This window comes from Dendropsophus ebraccatus, chromosome 2 (assembly GCF_027789765.1).
Source record: "Dendropsophus ebraccatus isolate aDenEbr1 chromosome 2, aDenEbr1.pat, whole genome shotgun sequence".
Taxonomy (NCBI): domain Eukaryota; kingdom Metazoa; phylum Chordata; class Amphibia; order Anura; family Hylidae; genus Dendropsophus; species Dendropsophus ebraccatus.
Window position 1 is genome coordinate 66,894,348 of NC_091455.1, and position 24,764 is coordinate 66,919,111.

The window sequence follows — 24,764 nt, forward strand, 5'->3', positions numbered from 1 at the left end:
CACTACATTACATTACTTTACATAGACCCCTGCTGGACACTCCATAGGAATTACACTTTTCGTTGTGACGTCACTGTATCTGAGAGAATTCTAACACTTCCTGATCTACTAAATTAAGGGAAATATCCCTATATGTGCATTTCCCATAAATAATGTACATTAGAAATTTGCATAACTTTTCATCAGTAACAACATATCAAAAATTAATTTTGGCGGGACTTCTCCTTTAACAGTGGAACTTTTATACAGTGGAACTAAAACTGTGGAAGCGGGTTCCAAACAATTTAAAGGGTACTTTGTCATGATGTTTTCTGCCCATATCGGTGTGCAGTCACTCCTGCAGATGGAAGTTCGGGTAACTATGGATACGACAATGCCAGGTCAGATCTGTGCACAAACCCTTTTGGAACAGAATAAGGCCTACGGATCCGAATTTCCGTACTCAAGTCACTGCACATTAATGTCTATTGGGCTATTCACACGATTAGTAGATCACAAAGACGCAAACCAATCCTGAAAAAAGAAAAGTACATGTCCTAGTGCGGACCCGGAATTTTTTTGGCGAATTCTCTCAAAGGAAATCAATGGGATCAGCTATTTTTTACAGATTGAAAGCTTTTGGCATCCAAATTTCCATAAAAAAATAAGGATAAGGAGTCATTAGTCACGTTTTTCAAAACAACGGATTTATGGAAAAAAGATGCACTACAGATGCCTAATCTGTAATTTTTAGCGGATTGTATGGGTGTATAGTGGTAGGAATCTACGGGCATCAACAAAAATACTGAACATGTGCATAAGACCTAAGGCTTGTGCACAAAACAAATTCAGTATGGTCATATTTATAGTTACCTGAACTTCTGGCGGCAGGGCAAACTGCATGCCAATTGGGACATAAAACGTCATGACAGGTACCCTTTAAATAGGTTGTCCAGGGAGAAGAAAAGGCCTTACCTATTCTGCTCCCCAGTGCTCATTTCTGGCCTCTGCAAGTCTCAGTTGGTAAGACAAGAGGTGACTGTAAGTTGCCATTGAGTTCTTAAGATGCTGTTCTGGTTTCAATCATTTATGTAGAAACCTACAGATTGTATATTGGGACTCTCCTGAAATGATAGCCCAGAGCTGCATTCACAATTCTGCAGGCCTCAGGGCTGATATGCATATTGACTGCCTGCCAGCTTAATATCTGTACAGTCATTGGTCATTTACATTTTGGGTAAGAATGATGCATAAATACCTTTTTCTTTCTTAAAGTGGATAGGCATGAGCGCATGCTGTCTACTGGGAATCTGACTAAAATGAGCTGCCAAGCTTGACTGCTAGCTGTTCCTCACAAAGAATCCAGCTGACTAGATGACATTTTCTTGGGAGGCTATGACCTTTACGAAATTACTAATATGTTTTAAATGAGTATTAAATATTAAAGAAACCCAGTAAGGAACTCACACAGCACAAGGGGAACCACAATCGGTATGACAAGATGGCAATGCAGCATGGACCCTTCAAGAGCCGAAGAAAAGTACATTGACTAACATTCTAACATTGTGGTTAGATCCTAGATTTACACTGCATGCATTCACACCTAATAATATTAAGATGAAAATATTAAATATGCAAGTTGGTAGTTTTTCTTTTTCACTGTCAAAATACTCCCACTAAGAGCTTTCATAAGAAGCATGTGCAGGCGGGTGTGCAGACAAGAGATGCAAGGTCACACCGGCATCCATGTCTCCTATACTAGCACAAAGAGCTATTATTTTTCACAACTAATGCTCAGACTGCCAAAGGCTTTTCTCTCCTTACAAAGACATAAATCAGAGAAAAGAAAAACACATTTATGCCCAAAAATAGACCATTACATAAAAATGAAAAAACGTCATTCAAGAAAACAAAGTGAAACGGCTCATTCAAAGAAGCTACACACAAGCATTCATTATGTGTATCTAATACTTACATAAGAAAGATAGAATTTATTCACACAACTCATTGCGGACGGTTTTAGTAAATAAAACAACTTTTTGAACTTTTTTTTTTATTCTAAATTTTATTCATTTACCATATAAAGAAGGTTCAAACAGCACATGGAGAGGTGCAAGTAATAATATAGAAATACAATCGAGCAGAGTATTCCAACTAGGATACACAAACACAAAAGGTGGACAGATATAACAGTGAAGGGCCTGAGGCCCAACTCAGCAGCTCCAACTGAGAAAAGAGCCGCAGTAGAGAGGAAAAAACAAAGAAAAAGAAAGGGGGGGAAGGCTGGGGTAGATCCAGCTCACTGAGCCAACAACAGTCTTGTATTCATCGGTTTCTATAAATTGGTCCGAAGAGGAAGAAGCGAGGGGAGCGGTCGTGCAATTGTGCTGTAAGGTCCTCCATGTGCCTGATATTCTCAACCTTCTGCAGCCACAGGGAGATCTGCAGATGGTCCGGTTTGGGCCACAAGGCAGGAATGCAAGTTCTGGCAGCGTTGACCAGGTGTCGAAGAACCAAGTGGTGGTAAGTCTTAGCAGGAATTTTAGAAGTGTGGAAAAAAGCCAGAGTGAATGGCAACCGAAAGCCTGTGAAGGAAGAGGCTAAGCGCCATACTTCCTTCCAGAATGAGGTTAGTTTAGGACAGCTCCAGATAGTATGCAGCAAGGAGCCTTCATTATTACAATTCCTCCAGCACATCAGCAAAACCACCGGAAAGATCCTGTGGAGACGAGTAGGAACCAGATACCATCTATAGAGTATCTTGTATCCTTCCTCCTGGAAACGAGAAGAGATTGAAGAGGAGTGTGTAAAGGTAAGCACTTGCGAGACCTGTGCTGCGGAGAGGGAGAGCCCTAGGTCAGACTTTCATATAGACAAGAATGGAGGGTTCAGTTGCTCCGGTGGGGAGATCAACATGACTCAAATAAGAGAGAGGGAGTGTCTGAGAGGGCCAGAGCCTAGAAAGAGGGATTCAAACCCTGTAAGAGAATGTGCAAAGGAGGAGGAGAGAGGAAGAAATGGTGTAGATGCAGGCCTCTCCAGAATCTCAAGGGGTCTTGTAGAACTTTTTAGACTCCATTCACATTATGGTTTTGGAGTATGCTGCCAGATAAAAGTACACATTCAGGAAATAAGTTGAATTTACTTGGTAGAAAATTAAATTCAAAGTCAATTAAAAGCATCATGGGTACATTGCAGTCGACTCTAGAATGTCAAAATACAATGGTGACATACAGTACCTCAAAAACATGTGAAAGAGGCCTTTTTTTTTTTAGATTCTTTATATCAAGGGTGTCAAACTAACGTCCCTCCAACTATAATTCCCATCCTGCTTTGACAGCCAAAGCTGGAGGGAGGGCCACAAGTCTGAAACCTGTGCTTTATATGCTCAATGATTAAAAAGCATCAAAAATGGGTGTTGTTAAGAAAAGTCATAAAATTAAAGACATGCCCCATTTTCACACTTGTGTGGTCTCTGTGATATGTCAAAAAGTGTTTTGTTTTTAAAATTAAAGTATCACTTTAAGGTTGCAAAACGGATAGGTAAAAGTTGCTTGTTAAACAAGTCTTGAGGGGGAAAAAGTGCTCCTCTGGGCTTTCTAGTGACCAGTGGGGGTCTCAATACTCAGACCTCGACTGAGCAAAAGCTTTCAGAAAGGAAAAAGAGCAGATGACAAATCCCTAGAAATCCTGTACAAAACAGATGGAGTTGTGTTTTTCAATGTGCCAAATCATTTCCTTCCTTTGTCATAATAGCCACAACACAAATACAAAACCTAAATTCCCACTTCTAGATGGATTCTGTTAAAGGCTGAAAATTAAGGATTGGACAAACGTTCTATTCCTTGGCCAAAATTCTGATCTTCTCCCTTCCATTCCTCTCTCTAAACACTCTCTACACAAAGCCATTTATTTATCCAATAGCCAGTGCTTCTCCATGTTTCATAAAGTACAGCCAAGTCGAAATGGCACAAAATATTAGAGAACAAAGCATGTCAGTGACTTTATAAGATCTCCAGTGACAATGTTGCTGTAGAAAGATGGAACTGGTGCAGAAGCCATCACGCATCAAAGGGGTCACTGAGTATTCTCAATCCCTCTGGAGGTAAAATGCTTGACGTTAATTTGAGCCACAAATTCTAAAGAGACATTAGTCACAAAAGACTGGATACTGGGAACTTTGGAAACCAGTGAAACAGGGTCATTATGAAAAAATAATATAGCAAAACATACGGGACATTTAGGGGGCATTCACATGTTCTGTGCAGGGTCTGTAAATACTGACGAGGTGCTACAGGACAGAGTTTGGAGCTCCTGGCATCATCATTTGTTATGATGCTGCGAAATTCCAAACTGTTTAAATCTTTACGCTACTGTACTGTCATTCTGTCTTGTCTATTGTCATCTATGTTCACAAGGCCTGCTGTAAAGCATGTTACTAAATGATGTTAAAAATAGTAACAGATTAGAAAAATAAAACATATTGTACAGGTTATAAGTATGCATACACTACAAATATTTAAAAGTGTCACTAATAAGATCATTGCGCTCCAGTTACATTATAGATGCTCTCAATTTCAGTGTGTTGCCTAAGGTATGTGCTGTAATGACTACGCCTCCCTGTCCATCGTTCATATACTGTGTGTCCTGCCCATTGGGTTGCTCAGATTATGTAATATGAATGCAAAGAACTGAATGTACCAACACGGTTACAGGAGTGTCCCGTACAGGATTATGGGATGTGTAACTTTTAAAATCAACATCTACGACTTTGAGGAGTAGAATATAAAAAAAATGGAAGAAAAGATGGCAACCTAAATAATGCGTTAATAAGTAATGCAATCCTGCTGGAGACATAAGGGCAGAGATGGGGAACCTTCGGCCCTCCAGCTGTTGCAAAACTACAATTCCCATCATGCCTGGACTGCCAAAGCTAAAGCTAATTGTAATTTTGCAACAGCTGGAGGGCCGAAAGGTTTGCCATCCCTGCACTAGGGGTTAAGCTGAATGAGACTGTACTGTCTGGATTTGCTCATTGATTGGCTTCACATATAAGTATGGGTGCAGTTAACAACCATGCCGAATTCTCTATAAAAAACAAAACAAAACAGAAAAAAACTGAAAAAAAAAGTGGATTCACTAACACGAGGCATGACTCCTAATCTGTGGCAGCCTCAGTGAGTTCTGTTATATTACTTCCAAAGGCATTAACAATGGGATCATCCTACAAGATTATAAGGTGTGTTCCTTCTGCTAAACTACAATGAAGAGAATCCAAAGAAAAAAAATGGAGCCTAATGTCTCTCTCTTTCTCTCTCTTAGCCATCTTGAACACCCCTGTGTGAACAATGATCTTAACTACCTCTTTAAATATATGGTGAACAACCTCTTATTCCCCTCTCAGGAGCCCCACTGACGTTCCTACATATGGACAAGATAAAATAGGAGCAGTAGAAAGTCAATGATAAAAAAAGATTCTAAGAAATCATCCCAACCAAGCAAACTGGTTTTACTGCTCTGCACAGGTAGGTTAGAAAGGTGTCATAAAAACAGGAGTGTCGGCAAAGTACACCTGAAATCACCTGATGTTTGTCTACATGGCTAATCTGATGTAATGTTGACATGTCAGCATTATTAATAGCAGCAGCATGTCATACGCTTCATGTACGGAAGCTGAGCCTCTGCTCACTACATAGGTTTTAGATTTTACTTTGAAGCAAGGTTGGCCTACAAATTCTGCAGATCTCAAGCCGATCAATTATGTGTGGGATATGCTAGAAAAACAAGTCAGGTCTATGGAGGACCCTTGATCCAAAGGCCTAAAAGCAATGAAAAGTTTGGGGCCAGATACCACAGGACATCATGAGCTGATGTTTCTCTATGCGGCAGAGCTGTGTTGGTGGTAAAAGGGGGCCTACGCAATATAAGGCAGGGTGCTTTAATATTATGGCTGACTGGTGTTTAAACTAAGCCATAACATTAAAGCGACTATGTACCCACATTCTGAACCCCACAAACCCCTTGTGCCGACAGATACCTGCCTTAAATCCAAGATCTGTCCTGGGGTCCGTTCGGCAGGTAATGCAATTATTGTCCTAAAAAACAACTTTTAAACCTACAGCACGGTGTCAAATTGTCGTGGTTTAGAGTGTGTGTGCCCTAGGCCCTTTTCTTATAGCTCTATGTTGTATTTATTATTCTATACTTTATTGAAATGTAGGAGTAAATAGCCAACTGGGTGTTCCCAGTGAAGGGCGCGTCCTAACAGTGTCCACTCTAATTGGATAGTCTCTGGCATACTGGCATACATAACTGAATGTGTGTGCAGTACCTCTTAACTAATACAACTGCTATTAAAATTTACAAGGACAAGTATATTAAGCTATTCACCAACACTAGCGGCAGTGCTTTGGGGGCAGCAAGGAAGTTAAGAGCTAGTAACAGAATTTCTTAGGGAATATAAGGTTTGTTGTTTTTTTTTAAACTAGAGCAAAGAGAAACCCTTCAAATATCACTACATTCCAGGAGTGGTTACCGCTCCAGACAATTGTGCTCATTCACTCCCTTCAATTGGCGCATTGTTTAAGATGTGATGCAACACTGTAGGAACAATAAAGTCGTGTTCTATCTCCACTTTCACAGTTTATTTTTACAAAGGATAAAAGAAAACATTAATTGATGTTAAACTGCACCACAATTTTACTTCCATGTGCCACTTAAGGCGCTTCATGAGTTTATTTACACATTATACTTGCGCAAAATGGTCCCACTCCGAGAAAGGTGTTATCAACCCAAAAAGCAATCTGCCGTAGTTGTAATGAGAAATGCCGGACATAGTCCATAGATCACTGCATTTCACCAATGAAAACCTTCTGCAGGTGAGCAGTGAACCCTCAAAGGATCCCCCCCACCTAAAAAAATGTAAATGACTGACCACCCAACGTGGACAACTGCAATTGATCACTGAACAGGAAGATACGTTTATCAGAAAGTCTTCAGAATAGCTGGCCCGATTTGTGCTGCTCTGATGGAAAAATAAGAAAAATGCCTCAATACTCACTGTCAAACGGTTCCTAGTACACAGAGGCTGGAGAAACTGTGCTGGAAAGAATATTGCTTAGGCCTATCAATAAAGAAAAGCTATTGCCGACTAGTAATCACAGGAGTTACTGGTCAGTGACTGTAGATTGGAAAGAATACACCATTTCCAGTAGGACATACAGCAGCTGATAAGTACTGGAGAATTTTTAATAGAAGTAAATTACAAATCTCCAGCACCAGTTGATTTAAAAGATTTTTTTTTTTTTTTTGCTGAACTACCCCTTTAAAAGGGGAACTAAAGGTAGCTGAACTACCCCTTTAAAGGGGAACTACAGGTAGAGGTAAAAAAAAAATGAAACTTCTGCAGAAGCATATAGCATTACTTACCTATCTATCCAGTTTTGAAACTACCAAAAATCCATTTTTTGGTTTTTTTTTGTTCTGTATTGTGTTTCTGTCCTTCCTGGTTGAGCAGTTCCCAGAATGCAATGCTTTCCCTCAGCTGATCATCACAGTCCCCCAACCATCACAATCAGCAAAATTAGTGCAGCCGCTGCTTCTGGCCGGTCAGAGATGGTGGACCACTCAGGGGATTGGGGGATCCAGCCCCGCCTCCTGTGAGATCATGCCCTGCCCCCTGTCTGCATCATCAGCCTGTGCTCAGCAAGCACACCCACAGAGGCCAGTTTTCTTCACTTCCTGAATGTCTATCAGCTACCAGTGTGGCAGAACTGTACAGATACGGTAATACATTGTATAGACACATCTATATAACTTTTAATAAAAAACAATTTTTTTTATATACGAACTTTCCCTTTAAGGGCATAGTCAAGTATGGAGGAGGTCCGCACAAATTGGGGTGTTTCAGAGGTAGTGCAATTGTTGACTTACTAAATACTAAAATTACTTACTAAATACTTACTTACTAAATTGGGTACAAAACAGGTTTATGTACCTAAATATAGTAAATCCATAGTTTCATTAATAATCATAATACAACATGGTATACAGAAGTGAATGAGCAATGGTGTATGAATAAATTGGCAACTGGGTGTAACAATATAGGGGTGTGTCCCTACCCAGTCTGACACTGGCAGAATCAGAGTGTAGAGGATAGAGAGATACACCCCTTCATGTGGGGAAAGGAAACAGCACAAGATAGAGTTTTAAGTAAAGATGCTCCACAATGGACCAGGTCAGAACGATGACTTTTCCTATATAACAGTTACTTGAAGAAACAAGAGAATTATCACACACGCAGAAGGTGAATAGGATTAAACCTTTTTTGTTTCCTTTTTGTCACTATAACTGTCCATTCAGGTGATAGAACTTGTACTTGGCATTTTTTTTAATCACATTTCTGGTTTTCCTGAACGCTCACTGTACCTCTTCCTTCTCACCTCCCTTCCTTACAGACTTCTATGGGCACCTTGCACTATGATCTTTCAGTCCCTCAGGGTAGATTTCTGCATTCATGTATTCAAATTCACAAAGATTTCAATACTAATTCCCCAACAAAATCTACACCAAATGTGACTTCTGCCAGTGGCATCTGTACAAGTACTGTGCAATGTGGAATCAGTTATTTCATCATTACTTGGGTTTAGAGAGAATGGGGCAGATTTATCAATCTGCACCCCTTAGCTCAGCTGATGTGCGGGCAGGGGGTGGCGCAACAAGAAAGCATGGCCTCCTCCTGCACCTAATTTATCATGATTCACACCTGGAAGAACTCAGGACATAAATTTACCCCTTCTCCAGAGCAGATGTAGATCTGTGCGCCTCTTAGGGAATATGTTTACTTTTATTTTCTTTGAATACTAAACATCATACATCATGACGTCATCACAACTGGGGGGAGAAGGACTTCCAGTGGGGGTCCCGCGGCCGCTCCGTTCACTTACCGCAGGTACGGGGAGTGGTAAATTGTTATTTAAAATCAATTTCCCCCATGCCAGCTTTTAGAAAACGTCGGACTTCTCCTTTAAGAGGCCAATTATTGCCCCATGCAAAAGACTAGACATTCGGCCGATGAATATGAAAGGGCTCATTTGTCAGCTGATTGCTGGGATTGTGCCACCCCAAAAATTGTGACAGGGCCCACAGATTGAAGAAGGGGAAGGGGAGGGAAGAAGAAGTAGGAGCGGCTACTGTGTGACCTGAATGTCTACAAAATGCATCTAACAATGCTTGAGTAGATATGAATATTGCATGAAGTCACTATATTGCATAGTAGCTTTATGTATGTATGAAGGCCTTTATGTATTAGAGCTGCCTAGTCAGAATTAGAGCTGCCTAGTCAGAAATGGCCATGGTTGGCATGCATATCACATTGGCCCTAAACAGATACACCTTCCAGCATTGGCTTACAGGGTAGCATCTGCAGATGGGCATATGAAGTGCACAACCATTCCTATAAACTACACAGGATCATCTGCATTGCTGGCCTGGTGATAATCCACCCATTATATTATATCTCAGAAACATGTCCTCTGTTAGGAAGCAGAAGTTAGCATATCATGTACCGACCTGTGCCTTGCTGACTATCTCCAGTGTATTCTAGGAGGCAATGGCGGAAAAGTGTAGATGCATACTTATGGCCCCTCTCTATATGTCTGTGGCTGTCCTTCAGCACCATCACGCTCTGATTTGTATTCTCTGCTGGCCTTCACTCTCTTGGTTTGTAGAATACATCATGGATATATGTGACTTCATTATAAAGACTACACTACACGTTTAAGGATGCAATACAGCCAGCCATCCCAATCCCAGCTTCCAGAATGGATTTTCGAAGCATTGGTGTGACCGACATACAAAATTATAAGTTATGACTCTGGGGAAGCTGGAAGACGGATCACCTTAACAACTGGATGTGTCTTTTTTTTTTTTTAACAGTGTTTAATATATTAGAAAAAAAAAAACACGCAACTATATTCAATAATTCTTCCAAAAACCATTCCTTACCGTGACCTCTGGATGTCGAAGGCACTGCTGTTTCCACATTGTGTTTGGTCACTGCAGCTGAAAACTGGAGCAGCAGAAGTCCTGCAAAAAGCAGCTGGTAGAATAGCAGAGGTGAGAGAGTTGAGGCGGCCTCTGCTACCTGCACAGGGCGGTGGGACAGGGATCCCTGTAGATGCTGGTATTGGAGCACTGCTGGTGAAGGCATCCTCCTCCTCTTCCTCATCATACTCACTTAAGTGGTGCTTTTTTCCACGGATCTCATTCTCCATTATCTCCTGCCTCCCACCCAGTGAACAAAGTAATGGTCCTGGTGGTGAGGTCAATCCTGTCCTGCTGTGTTGTGTTAAGAGTTGATGATATTGATGAGTATTAAGAGATGTATTATGCATTGCTTCCTTTTCTGCAAGCTGGGAAGTTTGCCGAGCCTTGCTTACTGCACATGGCGTGCCCTCCCTTGCCGCCCCATTAGCCTGCAGGGGTCGCCCATCCAGTGAGATGTTGGTGAGGAAGGAGAGGGCAGCCTGTCTCCTGCGAGGATCCATGCGCTGCTGTCTCCTAATGTGATCCAGACTATACGAGCCTGGAGACTGCATGGATCCCACTATCATCCCATTGATACTGCTTTTAGTGCTGGTGGCAGTGGCCATGGTAGTTTTTTGTTTTTTTTTAGAGAGAGCGGCAAAGGCTGCAGGATTGCTTCATAGCAGCAGACCACAAGAATACACAGCAGAGAACAGGGCAGCACACAGCAGCAGTAGCAGCAAGGCACTGCTTGTTATTGCTGGGTGTGGGGCGGGATCATAGATGACATGCTTCCTCTCTTCCCCTCCCCTGTTTATGTCTACTGCACGTGTGCAATAATGGGATGGATCTCCCCACTTTGCTGCCAAATGTGGCCTGTTTACAGAACAGCAGCTCCCCCTAGTGGATACATACTTCACTGCATAACACGTATGAACCTGATGAACCTACCTTTTTTTTAATAACACAAACTCTCTCTAAAACCCTGGGGAGATGGGGCCACTGTATATCTCTACTCGGAATTATATATAATATATATATATATATATATATATATATATATATATATATATATATATATATATATATATATACACACACACACACACACACACAAAAAGAAAAACACTGCTGTTGGGCCCAAAAGGCTAGAATAATATTTTATGACTTAAATCCTGATACCTTTATCGGTTCTCAGGTCGTTATTCTCTCTGTTGCCCGAGGTACTAACAGATTATATAATGCTGTATAATTGTTCATGTATCTGCATCCAGTAGTGCTAATAATACAATGTATCTGTCTCAGACATAAAGACAATTGGAGGAATTTATCAAAATTAAGCCAGAAAAAAAGGCACAGATTTCTGTGTCCCTTTTCCTGGCATTCGCTTTGCACGCATGATGGGCGGGTGCATCAGGTGGCACTTAATTTATCACGATTTACGCTTTATCATGGCAGAAACCTGTAACTGCAGTGCTGTCTCCCCCAGATTTACTTAAAGACATGCACTTCTTAGTAAATCCAGCATGGGGATTTATAATAATATTTTTTCTTGCTGAAGTAAAGTCTTTACAGCGAAAGTGGTATACATGTATAGGAAATGGAAGGGTATTAACCCTTAATTTGTTAACATTGGTATCTGTCTGGACTTGACTCATCATTTTATAAGTACCTTTTAACAATAAAGCTTAGTTTTGTTAATTGAGATGGTATAGTCTATATGTGTTTATAGGATGCATGGGGATTTATGCAAGACTGGCATACAGGTACGGTAGTCTTGATAAATTATCCCCCAATATCCATTATTACAAATACTTATACCCAGACTTATCAAACTGTGCAAACCTAAAATTGGTGTAAACTGCCCCCAGCAACCAACTCAGGTTTCATTTAGCACATCTATGACTCTGTTCATACAGAAAAACAAAAGTTGCAACAGCAACCCACAGGTGCAAGGGCTTTTATTTTACTAGGCCTAAAAACCGAGCTGTGATTGGTTGTTATGGGCAGTTAACACCAGCAACACTTTTACACAGTTTGATAAATCTGAGCCTTAAGGCCCTATTCCACGGGCCGACTCACAGCAGCAAACGAGCGCTGGGGGGGGTCGCGGGGAGGCTGCCCGGGGGATCGCTGATCGTCCGGGCAGCCCATAGGATACAGCAGCATCTGCTGCCGACGCTCCTATTACACGGAGCGAAAGTAGCAGATCGTCGCTGTATCAGTCGTTTTTCTTTCAACATGAAAGACAAACGATGCAGCGATCAGCCGACATGAACAATGTCGGCTGATCGTTGCTGTCAATTCCACGGGACGATTATCGGCTGTAACGGCCGATAATGGTTCAGTGGAATAGGGCCTTTAGTGTCTGTAACCCCACCAGCTGGTCACAAGATATCAGAACTGAACATCACCCATAGCATTTGCCTCTCCTGATCCTAACAATGGCTCCCAGTACTCAGGCACACCCAGGCTTTACAGATGGGCTAAAGTACTGTGACTGACTAACAGCAGCATGCAAAATAAACTAGGATAATCAACAATTAACCAGGAATCAGGAGACCAGGTAACTGCACAAGGTTGGGTTGTGCCACTTCAGCCCGGCATAGCTATATGTACCCTCTCCTTACAGACAAATTACGGTATCTCTTACTGTAACATTATAGAGACGCAGTAGCCAAATACAGGATATTGTGCATTAAGTGATCATGTGGGAGATTTATTGAGATGGCTGTATGATATGCCAGTAGTAAACAGGAGAAGGGTGCAATATGGTAAGGTGAGTGGCGGTACCTCAAACCCAATCTTCCTGATAGCCACCTTTTAGTACTGATGTGATAGAAGTGATGGTGGGTAAATGCTACGGTCGGCGGCTGCCAGGTGAGCGGTAGGGGGGGCAGCCGGCATTGAAGTACCAGCGTCGACGGCCTGCAAAGGAGTCCCTGCAGCTGCATGCACCCGTTGCCACCACTGCTTTTCCCAGTTGCGGGAAACACCTATTTAGAGCGAAGATCAATATCATTATGACAGGAATCCCTGCTCCTGTAACTTTGGTGTCCGAACACCTCAATAACAATAGTTCAGCTGACAGTAATCTCTCCTGGTTTTGTTTAGATACCAAAAAATGTTCGAATACTGTTCGGGAACCAAAGTATTACTATATTATTGTATTAGTCTTTGTTTTTTGTTTTTTTTTCCAGTCATATGCATTGCCAGTTGAATGGTTGTGGAAAAAAAAAATAAGAAAACACATTGAGAAGGACCTTCCATATTTTTGTTTACAGTACAGTGCAAATGTAAGATATCTGGTAATCCCAATCTGGTAAAATCTTCTATACTACACAACAAGGTAGTGAGCGATGTGGATGAATTCAGTATTTGTGGGTATAAAGCTCCGTGTCCTCAGCTGCTCAAGGATTTCCTTAGCTCTTCCCATTACATAACACTGCGGATCCACAATAACTCCATTAGTTGCTCAGAGTACACAGGAACACACCTGACCTCTACATGAGCCAATACTGGGGACACTTGTATAACTGGAGCCATGTGAGCCATGTGATTCACAATGTTACACTTAGGTTGTTTTATTGGCAGACAGTTCATTACTTTCGTTATTTCTTTTGTTAGATTTTGCACTTTTAGTGGAAGAGTCATATAACCATGGCTTCACTACAAAATGTGTATAAAAGAGATATGTTGTGAAGTCAATATCCAACTTTAAACACTGTTTTAATTATTTTAATTTGAAGTAGACTCAAATTTCAGTGCTAATTCATTTCTTCAGATTTCCTCATAGTGCACCAGATCCCCTGCATGAACATGAAGTGTACCTCCAGTGTTTTATGATTATTGTGCAGCTTTAATTTCTCTGATGTAGTTCTATTTTGAATTTGGCGCTGGAGTAGACCTCCAATAGCCCGTTCTCCTCAGCATATATAACTATACCTTATGAGACATACTTCTGTCTGCGTCCACATAGCTCCAAGCCTAATATAAGTGTATGGAGCTGGGGCTCATGCTGCCCAAATTACAAATGCATCTTACTTTTGAGTATAGACCTAAAGCTGTTCAATCATCCCATATCACCCCTCACCTTTAATATACTGTACATTGAGATCAGACCTGATTTATTTCCACCACAGAAGCCAAAGAAAACCCTTGTAGGGCCATTGATATTACATCTCCATATCCTCCATCCTGGTCCTCCTCCTATCCACTAATATGAAACGAACATTTGACCGGCTGGGCTGAGGATTCCTATGCTATACTCTGCATTAGGGTGGACTCCAATTTGCTGCCTATAAAGACGGACTTAAGACCATTATACATGGCCCACAACAGGCCGATCATAGGCAGTGAGCGTCCCTGCCTACGGATAATCCACCAATATAAAATGGTTCTTCATTTCTCACTTTAATGTCCTTCCCGAGTTATCACAATATACAACCCTATGTAATGGTTAGAATAAACTCCAGAAATCGGAGGATCTTATCACTGCTCTACCGGCCCAATGCTCTTCTCCCTGTTCTCCACCTTCTACTCTTGTTAGTCCTCTGAGACATTAAAGTATATATGTCAGTTTCTTGCTGCCAAACCATGAAGAAAGGGAGATGGATCACAACACACTATCATTTAATCGTAGCTTCAAAATCTGTCAGGAATGGTGATAAGTAGTCAGGGAGACGGACCTCGGATCTTTCAGGTGGCTCCATAGGAATGAATAGAGTGGCGGGTCATGTGCCGTACCCATGGCTGTATTCATAACAAAGAAGCCCGGGGTCTGATATGGAGATCACTGGGGGGTAAGAAGGTTGGACCCCATGCGATCTCTTACTAGTCCCCTCTCCTGTGGATAAGGGACAAGTTCAATTTGACAGGACAACCTCTTGAAGTCCATCATTTCTGCCAATAGGGTAGTAGCCATAGTGACTGAACGTGCTGAATAGGAATCCCATATTCACCCCATACTGTACTAGACTGCAGGATGGCAGGTTTTCTGGATCATTAGGTATCACTACTGTTTGTCATGATAACAATTACATAGACAGAACAGCGATGAATACAAATGATGACTGAATATTACAAATCGCTGGGATTACTGTCACTTTTGGCTTTGCACAATGAAGCATATTTGCTGAAATCGACCTTTTTCAATATAGCTGAAGCAACAAAACCAGGTAGGTTAAAGGAAGCAAATGATTTATGGCCTGCGTGGTATGTAAAGTAGCAAATGAAGACGACGGCACTGCGGCTCCTTGTAATGAGCGGCGTACATGTCAATGAACGGCTCCCCTCATATTCTACAGTGAAAACTTTGGATGCTTTCCCACTGAAGCCGAAAGCGAGAAGTATTTTATGTACAGTAATAAAAAACCCATACAAGTAATAACACTAAAAGGAACATCAGCAAAGTATAAAACGTCAACTTCAACACTATTGTATCTATTAGAGTAACATTACAGCAACATAATGGAGGGTTATTGTAGTGGCATACACACTGGGTAAGTCATATAAGTCTGAACAGTCACTCAGTGGTTAATCTCACAGATTTACCTGGCACAATAGGGCTTAGATGCTATTCAGTGGACTAGTACTATCCAACTACTATAGGGTCCAAATAACCACAATATGCTGCATCATGGTCAAGGATGCCAAACCCAAGCTTAAACCTGGCAGCCCCCTTTATCAGATTAACTGGATAGATGTAATATTAAACTAAATGGAAGCCATGATGCTAGCGTGAAAAGACCACAAAGACCCATCAATATCCAAAATATATGTAGGCCGCAAAACAAGCACAGGTGGCAGTGCATGAGTCAGGGAGGGTAACTATATGTTAGGGGTCCCCCCCAACACTCCCCCCCCACCCCAGACATAGAGCGTAAACGAGTCTTGGTTAGACAACCCCTTTTAATTTTAGGCAAAAAAAAATGACCTGCTCTAAGGGTAACTATCAATGTGTCAGGCTAGGATCACACTATGTAAAAACAAAGGCAGTCTTTCATATTAATGGCCATGATTGCGCAAATAACATATTTTCTAAATAACAGGTGATATTTGCACAATGATGGCCATTAATATGAAAGACGGCCATCATTTTTACATAGTGTGAACCTAGCCTCGTAGTGACACATCAGTGGGCACCAGGACCCCAGCAAACATGTCAGAAATTATCCAAATTTACCTGTTAAACCCGCAGCGTCCATTTACTATGGCTCATGGTCATAAATCATGGTCATTATATACTTGACAATGGTTTTCTAGAAGTCACCTTCGGGGTAGTGTGGTTGGGACTAGGTTCACAACTGATTACGTGTTACTTATAATAGATGAGTTCTGCATTCCCAGTACATCATCATCTCACTAGGTCACACGATCTTCCTCAGCACAATATTACTACCTTGGAACTCAAAGTACAAACTACGGTAGATTGTATGGCGTTTTATAGCCTTGTAAGTCTACAGTGACTATCTTTCTTACGTCTTAACCCCTTGAGGACACAGCATCTTTAGACCCTTAGCACACAGTTATTCCCATCTTGACTTGTTTGTGTGGGTCAGTATATTACATCAATACCAAATTTATCTAGAATGACTTATTCTCATCACTTTCACATTTGCACATAACAGTGTGGCAGCTCGTTTTTTGCAGGGTGTGCTGTAGTTAGCATAGGTACCATTATGGGGTACATATGACTCTTTAGTTACCTTCTGTTTTTTGGGGGAGCCAGAATGAACAAAAACCTATTTAGCTTGCTGCAGTTGTGGTGATGCCGATTATTTATACTTTTTTTTTGCCTTCTTTCTTTTAACAATATAATGCATTGTGCATTTGGTCCATTTGATTGCTGATAAAATACAGTGAAATGCTTGTGTACTGCAGTGTATTCTGCTTCTCAGAGTAAAACTGGCAGGCGTCCTATTACGCCCTCCCCCTAGGTGTTTCACATAAAAATAATATGGGCACCTGCCCCGATGTGACCGTAGCATCAAAGGGGTTATACAGCCAGGATTGCAGCTCATGCCCGCTGCAGCAGTGCCAGCTGTAATATACAAGAGCTGCTCTAAAACTGTGGCTTTACTGCAAGAAAGCCTCAGGGTTCAGGGGACACAAGACTGTAATAAATGGATATGATAAGGTTACTAGTGTATCGCCTTGCTCTGGGTCACATATGGGTCCTGGCCATATGGACATATATTTATAACATATAAGAATAATTTGGGGATCTGTGGGTGTTCAGCAATAAGTGGTAATAAACTACAGTAGTGATGTCATACATATGCATAGAGGGAACATGACATCACTATACATCCTGGCCTGCCTAGTGACATCATAAAGGGTACAGACCTACCATGCCTTATGTATAGTGATCCAGCAATAAGATGTAGAAGCAATGCCATAGACAGACATAGTGGAAACATGCCATTACTGATCTTACTATCCTGTTTGGTTACATCATTGTGGAGACTAGAAATAGTAAAGGTATCTGAGGATATGGTTCAGCAATGCTTGGTGTATAGTGAACCAGCAATAAGCTGTAGTAGTGACATCATACACATGCCCGCTGGAACCATTACATCACTGCTCATACTGTCCTGCCTAGTGACATCATAACAGAGATAGGATATAATAAAGGCATCTGAGGGTAGTGTTCTGCAATGGCTGGTGTAGAATGATCCAGTAATAAGCTGTAGTAGTGACGTCATAGACAAGCACAGTGCAAACATTACATCACTGTTCATACTGTCCTGTTTAATGACATCATACCAGAGATAGGGAATAATACAGGGACAGGTTGTGCAATGACTGATGTACAGTGATCCAGTAATAAGCTGTAGTGATGATGTCATACACTTGCACAGTGGAAACATGACATCACTGCACATTGTACTCCGCCTAGTGACATCATAGCTGAGAGTAAAGCTGCTCACCTGGCCCTGGGGATATCCATGGCGCCGGAGAGCAGCAGCCCCTGCAGAGGGTCGGGGCAGGACGTCCTGGTGAAGGCAGTGGGCAGGATGCCATAGGTGAAGGAGTTGAGGCGCCCCCTGCTGACAGATGTGATGGGCACCGTAGTAGTGAAGGCGTCCCCAGCCTCGGCCAGCTCCAGCCCCGAGCCCTGCACGTCCTCCTCGTCCTCCCGCAGCACTCCCGATGAACACCCCGGCACTAGTTGCGGGGAGGCCCAGCTGGCTCTGGTGTGCGGGACGTGCCTGGGGGTGACAGGTAGCGGGCCGCCCGGCTCCCTCCACTGCGGATGCTGCGCTCCGTCCTCTGCACCTGCCTGAGTCTGCGCCTGCAGGGGGCGCCCGTCCAGAGAGATGTTGGTGAGAAACGAGAGGGCAGCCTGTCTCCTGCGGGGGTCTATGAGCTGCTGCTGCCTCCTGACGTGCTCCAGGCTGTGGGCACCTGGGGACGGCATGGCACCTCCTATCATCAGCCCGTTACCGCAGTTGGCAGCCGCCATGTGTGCTCGGCGCTGAGTACACCATGCGGGCAGCGCTGCGGGACGGACGGACAGCCCCGGTTATCGCTGGAGCGGGGCGGGATCAGTGTCACAGGCTCCTTCCTCCCGTGCAGTGTGAGGAGCTGCTGCTGCTGCTGCTGCTGCTGCAAGGGGCTGCCACTTCCTTCAAGTGCTGCTCCTCTCCTTACTCAGCGCCTTCCACTCCGGGGCTGAGCCTGGGGACAGCAGCTGCCTGATGGATGGCAGCAATGTCGTCACCTGAACTTTGCTGGTCTGTGACGTCACACCACACATTAGGGGAGATATCCAGACTAGTGAATTTTGTAGTGATGTCCTCTAAGGAGGGTTTTTTCCCCCTTATCTGTATCTTAAAAAAGGTCTCTGCAAAAATGTTACCATCTACCTGCAGTGATATCCAAACCTTCCCCCCATCTAAGCAGAAAAACATCACTGGTCCTAATGGTGTGTGGAATACAACTGCTGAAAAGCAGAAGAAGAAAAATTGGCCGGGGCATCATAAAGTTACCAAAAGTCACGATTTTTAGACACACAAAAAAAAATCTTTTTCTTTTTCACTTTTACACTCTGAGGCCCCCATTAGAAAATGGCCTCAGCTATGCATAACATTAGAGATGAGCAAATCGCCTGTGTAAACAAAGCAAGCACTTTGATCGGCAAGCGGCTTATTAGCCTACAGCCATTGAAAGCTAGATCCAGTCCTGGGAAAATTCTTCCAGGACTGGATCCAGCTTTTCCCGACACCTGGGGTGGAGCAGCAGGGAGCGGAACAGAGTTGAAAGGCAACAGGCTGATAAGCCGCTTGCCGATCAAACGAATCGCTTTTTTTCGCTCAGACAGGCAATTCGCTCTTCTCTATATAACATAAATGCGGCATGGCAATGTTGTCCTGGCATATTTTTAATGGTGTACACCTATAAAAATGCGAAATTCCTCAAGGATCAGCTATCTAGTGTCTGCACTATACAGTAAAGCTATATTTTTACGGTCCGTGCAGAGTCCATAACTACTACTTGATATTATGCAGCATGAAAGGTTGGTCTATATGAGGATGCTGGGACTAGGAGAAAACATATGCAAATGGGGAAGTAACTGGTTGAGTGACAGAAAACAGAGGGTGGTCATTGATGGAACATATTCAGATTGGGTCACAGTTATTAGTGGGGTACCACAGAGGTCAGTGTTGGGTCCACTTCTTTTTAACATGTATATAAATGACCTTGTAGAGGGGCTACAGAGAATCTCCATATTTGCAGATTATACTAAACTGGGTAAAGTAATCAGTACAGAGGAGGATAATATCATATTACAGAGGGATTTGGAGAAGCTGGAGGCTTGGGCAGTGAAATGGCAAATGAAGTTTAATGTGGATAAATGTAAGGTTATGCACTTGGGCCGTAGAAATAATAAGTACAGTTATGTGCTAAATAATAAAACACTGGGTAAAACTGCTTCTGAAAAGTACCTGGAGGTATTGGTGGACAGTAAACTCAACTTTAGTCATCAGTGCCAGGCAGCAGCTGCCAAGGCTAATAAAATAATGGGATGCATCAAAAGAGGTATAGATGATAAAGATGAGAACATAGTTTTGCCTCTATAAATCACTAGTCAGACCACATATGGAATACTGTGTACAGTTTTGGGCATCGGTATATAAGAAAAACACAGCTGAACTGGAGCGGGTGCAGAGGAGGGCCACAAAGGTCATTAAACCCTTAGCGACCCATGACGTATATGATACGTCATGGTGCCGCGCGGGGTGTTCAGAGAGGGGTCCCGCCGGGACCCCGCTCTGAACGGAGCTGATCCCGGCTGACATGTGCAGCCGGGCAGTGCCTCTATTAGCCGGCGCGGGTCCCGTTGCCGCGCCGGCTAATTAAGCCTCTAAGTGCAGCTGTCAAACCTGACAGCTGCACTTAGAGGCTTTCCTCCGTGCATCCCTAGTGTCTAGTGGGTCGGATTCCCCCCCCCCCCCGCGATGCGATCGCGCGGGGGGGGGAGATCCGTTCTTCTGCCCGTGCCGGGCCTCAGCGCCGGAATGACGCTGATCCCGGCTCGGCAATAGATTGCTATGGCCTGCAGCAGGCCATAGCAATCTATCACCGATCTAATCGTTCTTTGCTGTGTATATACACAGCATTGATCTCTATGAGTGATCTTTTTACTCCTAGGTCTGTAACCATGACTAGGGGGCATCCTCTACGTCTAGAGGAAAGAAGATTTCACCACCATCACAGACGTGAATTCTTTACTGTAAGAGCAGCGAGACTGTGGAACTCTCTGCCACATGATCATGGCCAATTTATTAAATAGGTTCAAGGGAGGCCTGGATGCTTTTCTTGAACAATATAATATTACAAGTTATGGGCATTAGATTTCCGGTGATACGTTGATCCAGGGATTATTCTGGTTGCCATTGGAGTCGGGAAGGAATTTTCTCCCTGTGATGGGGCAATTGTCATCTGCCTCATAGGGGTTTTTACCTTCCTGGGAATGAACACAGTAGGGTTTCTCTAGGTTGAAACTGATGGACTCTTGCCTTCTATCAACCTTACTAACTATGTTACTGTGATGTGCTAAAGAATGGACTTCAGAGTTCCTGGCATCATCATTTATTATGATGACAGGAGCTCTGAATCAGTATAAATCTTTGCGGTACTGTACTGACACAGCTGTATGACAGTACCACAAAGATTTAAAGTGTCACTGTAATTTTTTTTTTTGCAGAAATCAATAGTCCAGGCGATTTTAAGAAACTTTGTAATTGTGTTTATTAGGCAAATATGCCATTTTCTGCATTCAAAAAGACTTTCCCCAGGTCCCCCCATCTCTCCTTTCTCATTCACTGCTCATTATCAGGAAATCTCGAGCCCTGTGTAATCTATGCAGAGGGGAGAGGGAGGAGGGAGATTAGTCGCCAGCAGAGAGCAGAGAACAAAGGATTACACAGTGGGAGCTGTGTGAAAGCTGGTACTCAGAGGTCAGAGAGATCATGCTGACATCAGAGGTGATGTAGCTGTAAATTAACTATTGTCCTGTTTTAGCGCCTCATCTCCCTCCACCCCTCCCCTCTCTATAGAAATCCATGAAGGCAAGGGGGAGAGCTTCAAACTGCTTTTTCATGAAAAAAACGCATTTTTCGGCTAATAAACCCGATTACAAAGTTTCTTAAAATCGTATGTACTACATTTAAACCAGGGCTGTGGATTTGGAATCGGAGCTAAGTTTGGCTGGAGTCAGAAAGACTGTGTGCTATGGCTGCAGCAGGCTATGTGTGTGTGTGTGTGTGCATACCATGGCTGCAGCAGGCTGTGTGTGTGTGTGTGCGCTATGGCTGCAGCAGGCTGTGTGTGTGTGCAGGGCTGTATTAACAGCTGCTGCCCTAGGCACTAAACCTGAAGACGCCCCATCTACACGCACCTATTGGCGATACCAGACCTGAGCAATACCACCATACCCCCCACCCCCCTGGAAAAGACACCAGATTTACTGGCAAGTCTGAATGGGAGGAGGGAAACTAAAAAAATAAAAACAAAAAAATTAGTTTTTTTTTGTCCCCATGCTCCCTGGTGCTGCCCCCCTGCAAGGCGCTGCCCTAGGCACCGGACCACGGGTGCCTAGTGGTAAATACGGCCCTGTGTGTGTGTGTGTTCGTGCTATGGCTGCAGCAGGCTGTGTGTGTGTGCTTCAAATCAACTGGTGTCAGAAAGTTTAATAGATTTTATATAGCTTCTTGTTTATGCCTGTTTTATATATTAAACATATCTAAAAAGTATTAGTGATTAGTTGCATATATACAGCTCCATGAATTGGTCCTTGAAGAATTTCACCAAATATTTGCATTTGTGTTTCCTGAGTACATTGGGCATCTGCTGGAATCCAAGGCCTATGCTGACTGTGGGAGTGCAGCTATTAGAAGTTACATAACTACTTCAACTGTTTAGAAATGTAGTAATACAGAAGAGACTAAACACATTACATAATTGTGAATATTTCACTTCTTTGTAGGCAAACATCATTCATCTGCACCGGAACGCCACATGTCATCACTGTTCTACATGATATATTATAAAGTAAAAATCACCAACTATAAAATAAAAGCACACACACAATATACATGTATTTTCTTTCAACTTAATGGTGCATCCTTCTGTAAATACAGTTTATGGAAGATGCTTTTTGTTCTGCATCCTCTGCTATGTCCGGTTATTATTGTCGTCTGTCAGGGAAGCTTTTCTCTGAGCCTACTTCAAGTCTGATTTATGATCACATCAAAGTTCAACCAGCTCAGAGGTTCCTTCAGGAGAGGAAAGAAAGGCTGAAACCTATAGGAGAACGGCTCCCCTATAAGACTTCAATGATACCAGGACATTGCAGAGGCTGTAGAACAGAAACTAAGCAAAATGTTTAATACAGACTGATAAATTACATAGGGTCCTACTGTTCAATTTCTCACAGAAAGTATAATGATGTCTCTCATCTATCTTTTCTATTTAGTGATGACTTCCTAAACTTCTAAATGATCTGCTCTTTGTCATGGGCTGGAGTATATATTGGGGATAAAGTGAACAATCAGTCCTTGAAGTTTATGGGGGAGATTTATCAAACATGGTGTAAAGTGAAACTGGCTCAGTTGCCCCTAGCAACCAGATTCCACTTTTCATTTTCCAAAGAGTCTATGAGGAATGAACGGTGGAATCTGATTGGTTGCTAGGGGCAACTGAGCCAGTTTCACTTCACACCATGTTTGATAAAACTCCTCCATGTGTTGAAAAAAAAAAATTAAAGTGTAAAGATCTGAGCAACTTGTGTCAAGTGCCAAGTTATGATGGCTAACCAACTGGGTCAGAGCCTCTTCACAATGGCAGATCTTGTGGGATATTTCCAGGATGTAGTTGTTAGTAGCTACAAAAGTGGTCCAAGAAAGAATAACCAGTGAACTCCCAACAGGGTCATGAACATCCAAAGAACACTGATGCGGTTTATGCAGCTGGGACTAGGATGACACCAGTCCACTAGTTGTATGCCACTTATTTAATGCAGTAGCGTGTCTGAGTTGTATTCTGATACCAGTGTTACTAGCAGGCAGAATGGGTTACAAAGCAGTAGGTGGGTGGGGCTATGCAAATAGACTCTAGATCAGACATGTCAAAATCTGGCCCACGAAGTCATTTTTTTGGGCCCACCGAGGTAGACAGGGAATATAACAAAGCTGGCCCACCATTGTTTTCTGTTGGTCCGTTCTTGATGTAAAACAAAAATCTATTGGCCTAAACTGTTGCCCACCTCCTGCTATGATTGAATATGTCCTGAACCTGCTTGTTCCACTGATTAGTCGTGTAAGTGTACTGCGCCACAACAGCTTTATGCCTGTCTGTGTGCCGGCAGAGGCTGTATGGCAGGGGTGTCTATATGTGGTGCTGCGGACGGTAGCTACGGGGCTGCAGCCCTTAGCCCACATAGGGCTGATGCTCGCAGCATATAAAGTGTATATACGTGCTGCAGATGGTAGGCCTGAAAGTGCCCTGTATGTGCTTTGTTGCCTGTCATTGGTGGTTCGGGGAGCCCGTACTTCCTCCGGTGCCCCCCACTGCAGCCCCCCCACAGTAATGACCACCACTGCTCGATAATCCCCGATACTTCTTCCGGTACCCCCCCCCCACCTCCTGCTCCTATGTAATCCAGCTGCCTGTAATACTCCAGCCCCACCTCTGGTGCAAGCAGTGCTGTGGCGCTGTTGGGTGTTCTATGTAGGGCAGGAAAGGAATCTTCTCTCCTGTCTTACACGCAGAGCGCCTGGAGCAGCTGGAACAGAAGAGATTCTAAGCTGACAGGCGCTCCACATGTGAGGAGAGAAGATTCCTTTCCTGCCGTACATAGAATGCCCAGAAGCACTGCAGCAACACTTACACCGAAGGATTACAGGCTGGATAGGCAACAAGAGTTGCCGATTACACAGGAGAAGAGCGGAGGAGGGATTATTATGGTGGGGGGCGGGAGGCTGCAGCGGAGGGCATTGGAGGAGGTATGGGCTCACCAAACCACTGGACCACCAATGACGGGCAACAGTGCACATACAAGCCTACGACCCACAGCACATACATACATTTTATCCAATGAGACACTGGGGTGGGGTAGCTACTGTGTGGGACACTACTGTATTATAGGGACTGGCTACTCTATGGGACACTGCTGTAGGGGTGCTGGCTACTGTATGGGAGACTATTATGGGGTCTGGCTACTGTATGGAACACTATTGTGGGGGGCTGGCTAC

The 24,764-nt window shown here is 43.2% G+C and overlaps 1 protein-coding gene across 2 annotated transcripts in view; it reads right to left on the reverse strand.

Annotated features, from left to right (window-relative positions):
- Positions 1–18,694, reverse strand: part of CABLES1 (Cdk5 and Abl enzyme substrate 1) — a 59,037-nt gene extending 40,343 nt beyond the window's left edge. The window contains exon 1 of one of the 2 annotated variants that reach the window (XM_069957699.1): positions 17,937–18,694. In XM_069957699.1, the coding sequence (XP_069813800.1) occupies positions 17,937–18,472 (536 nt within the window). In that variant the 5' untranslated portion in view covers positions 18,473–18,694. Of the gene's footprint in view, positions 1–9,984; positions 10,756–17,936 lie in introns of those variants that run through there. The other variant, XM_069957698.1, reaches the window with a different exon arrangement.
- Between the last annotated feature and the right edge of the window lie 6,070 nt (positions 18,695–24,764).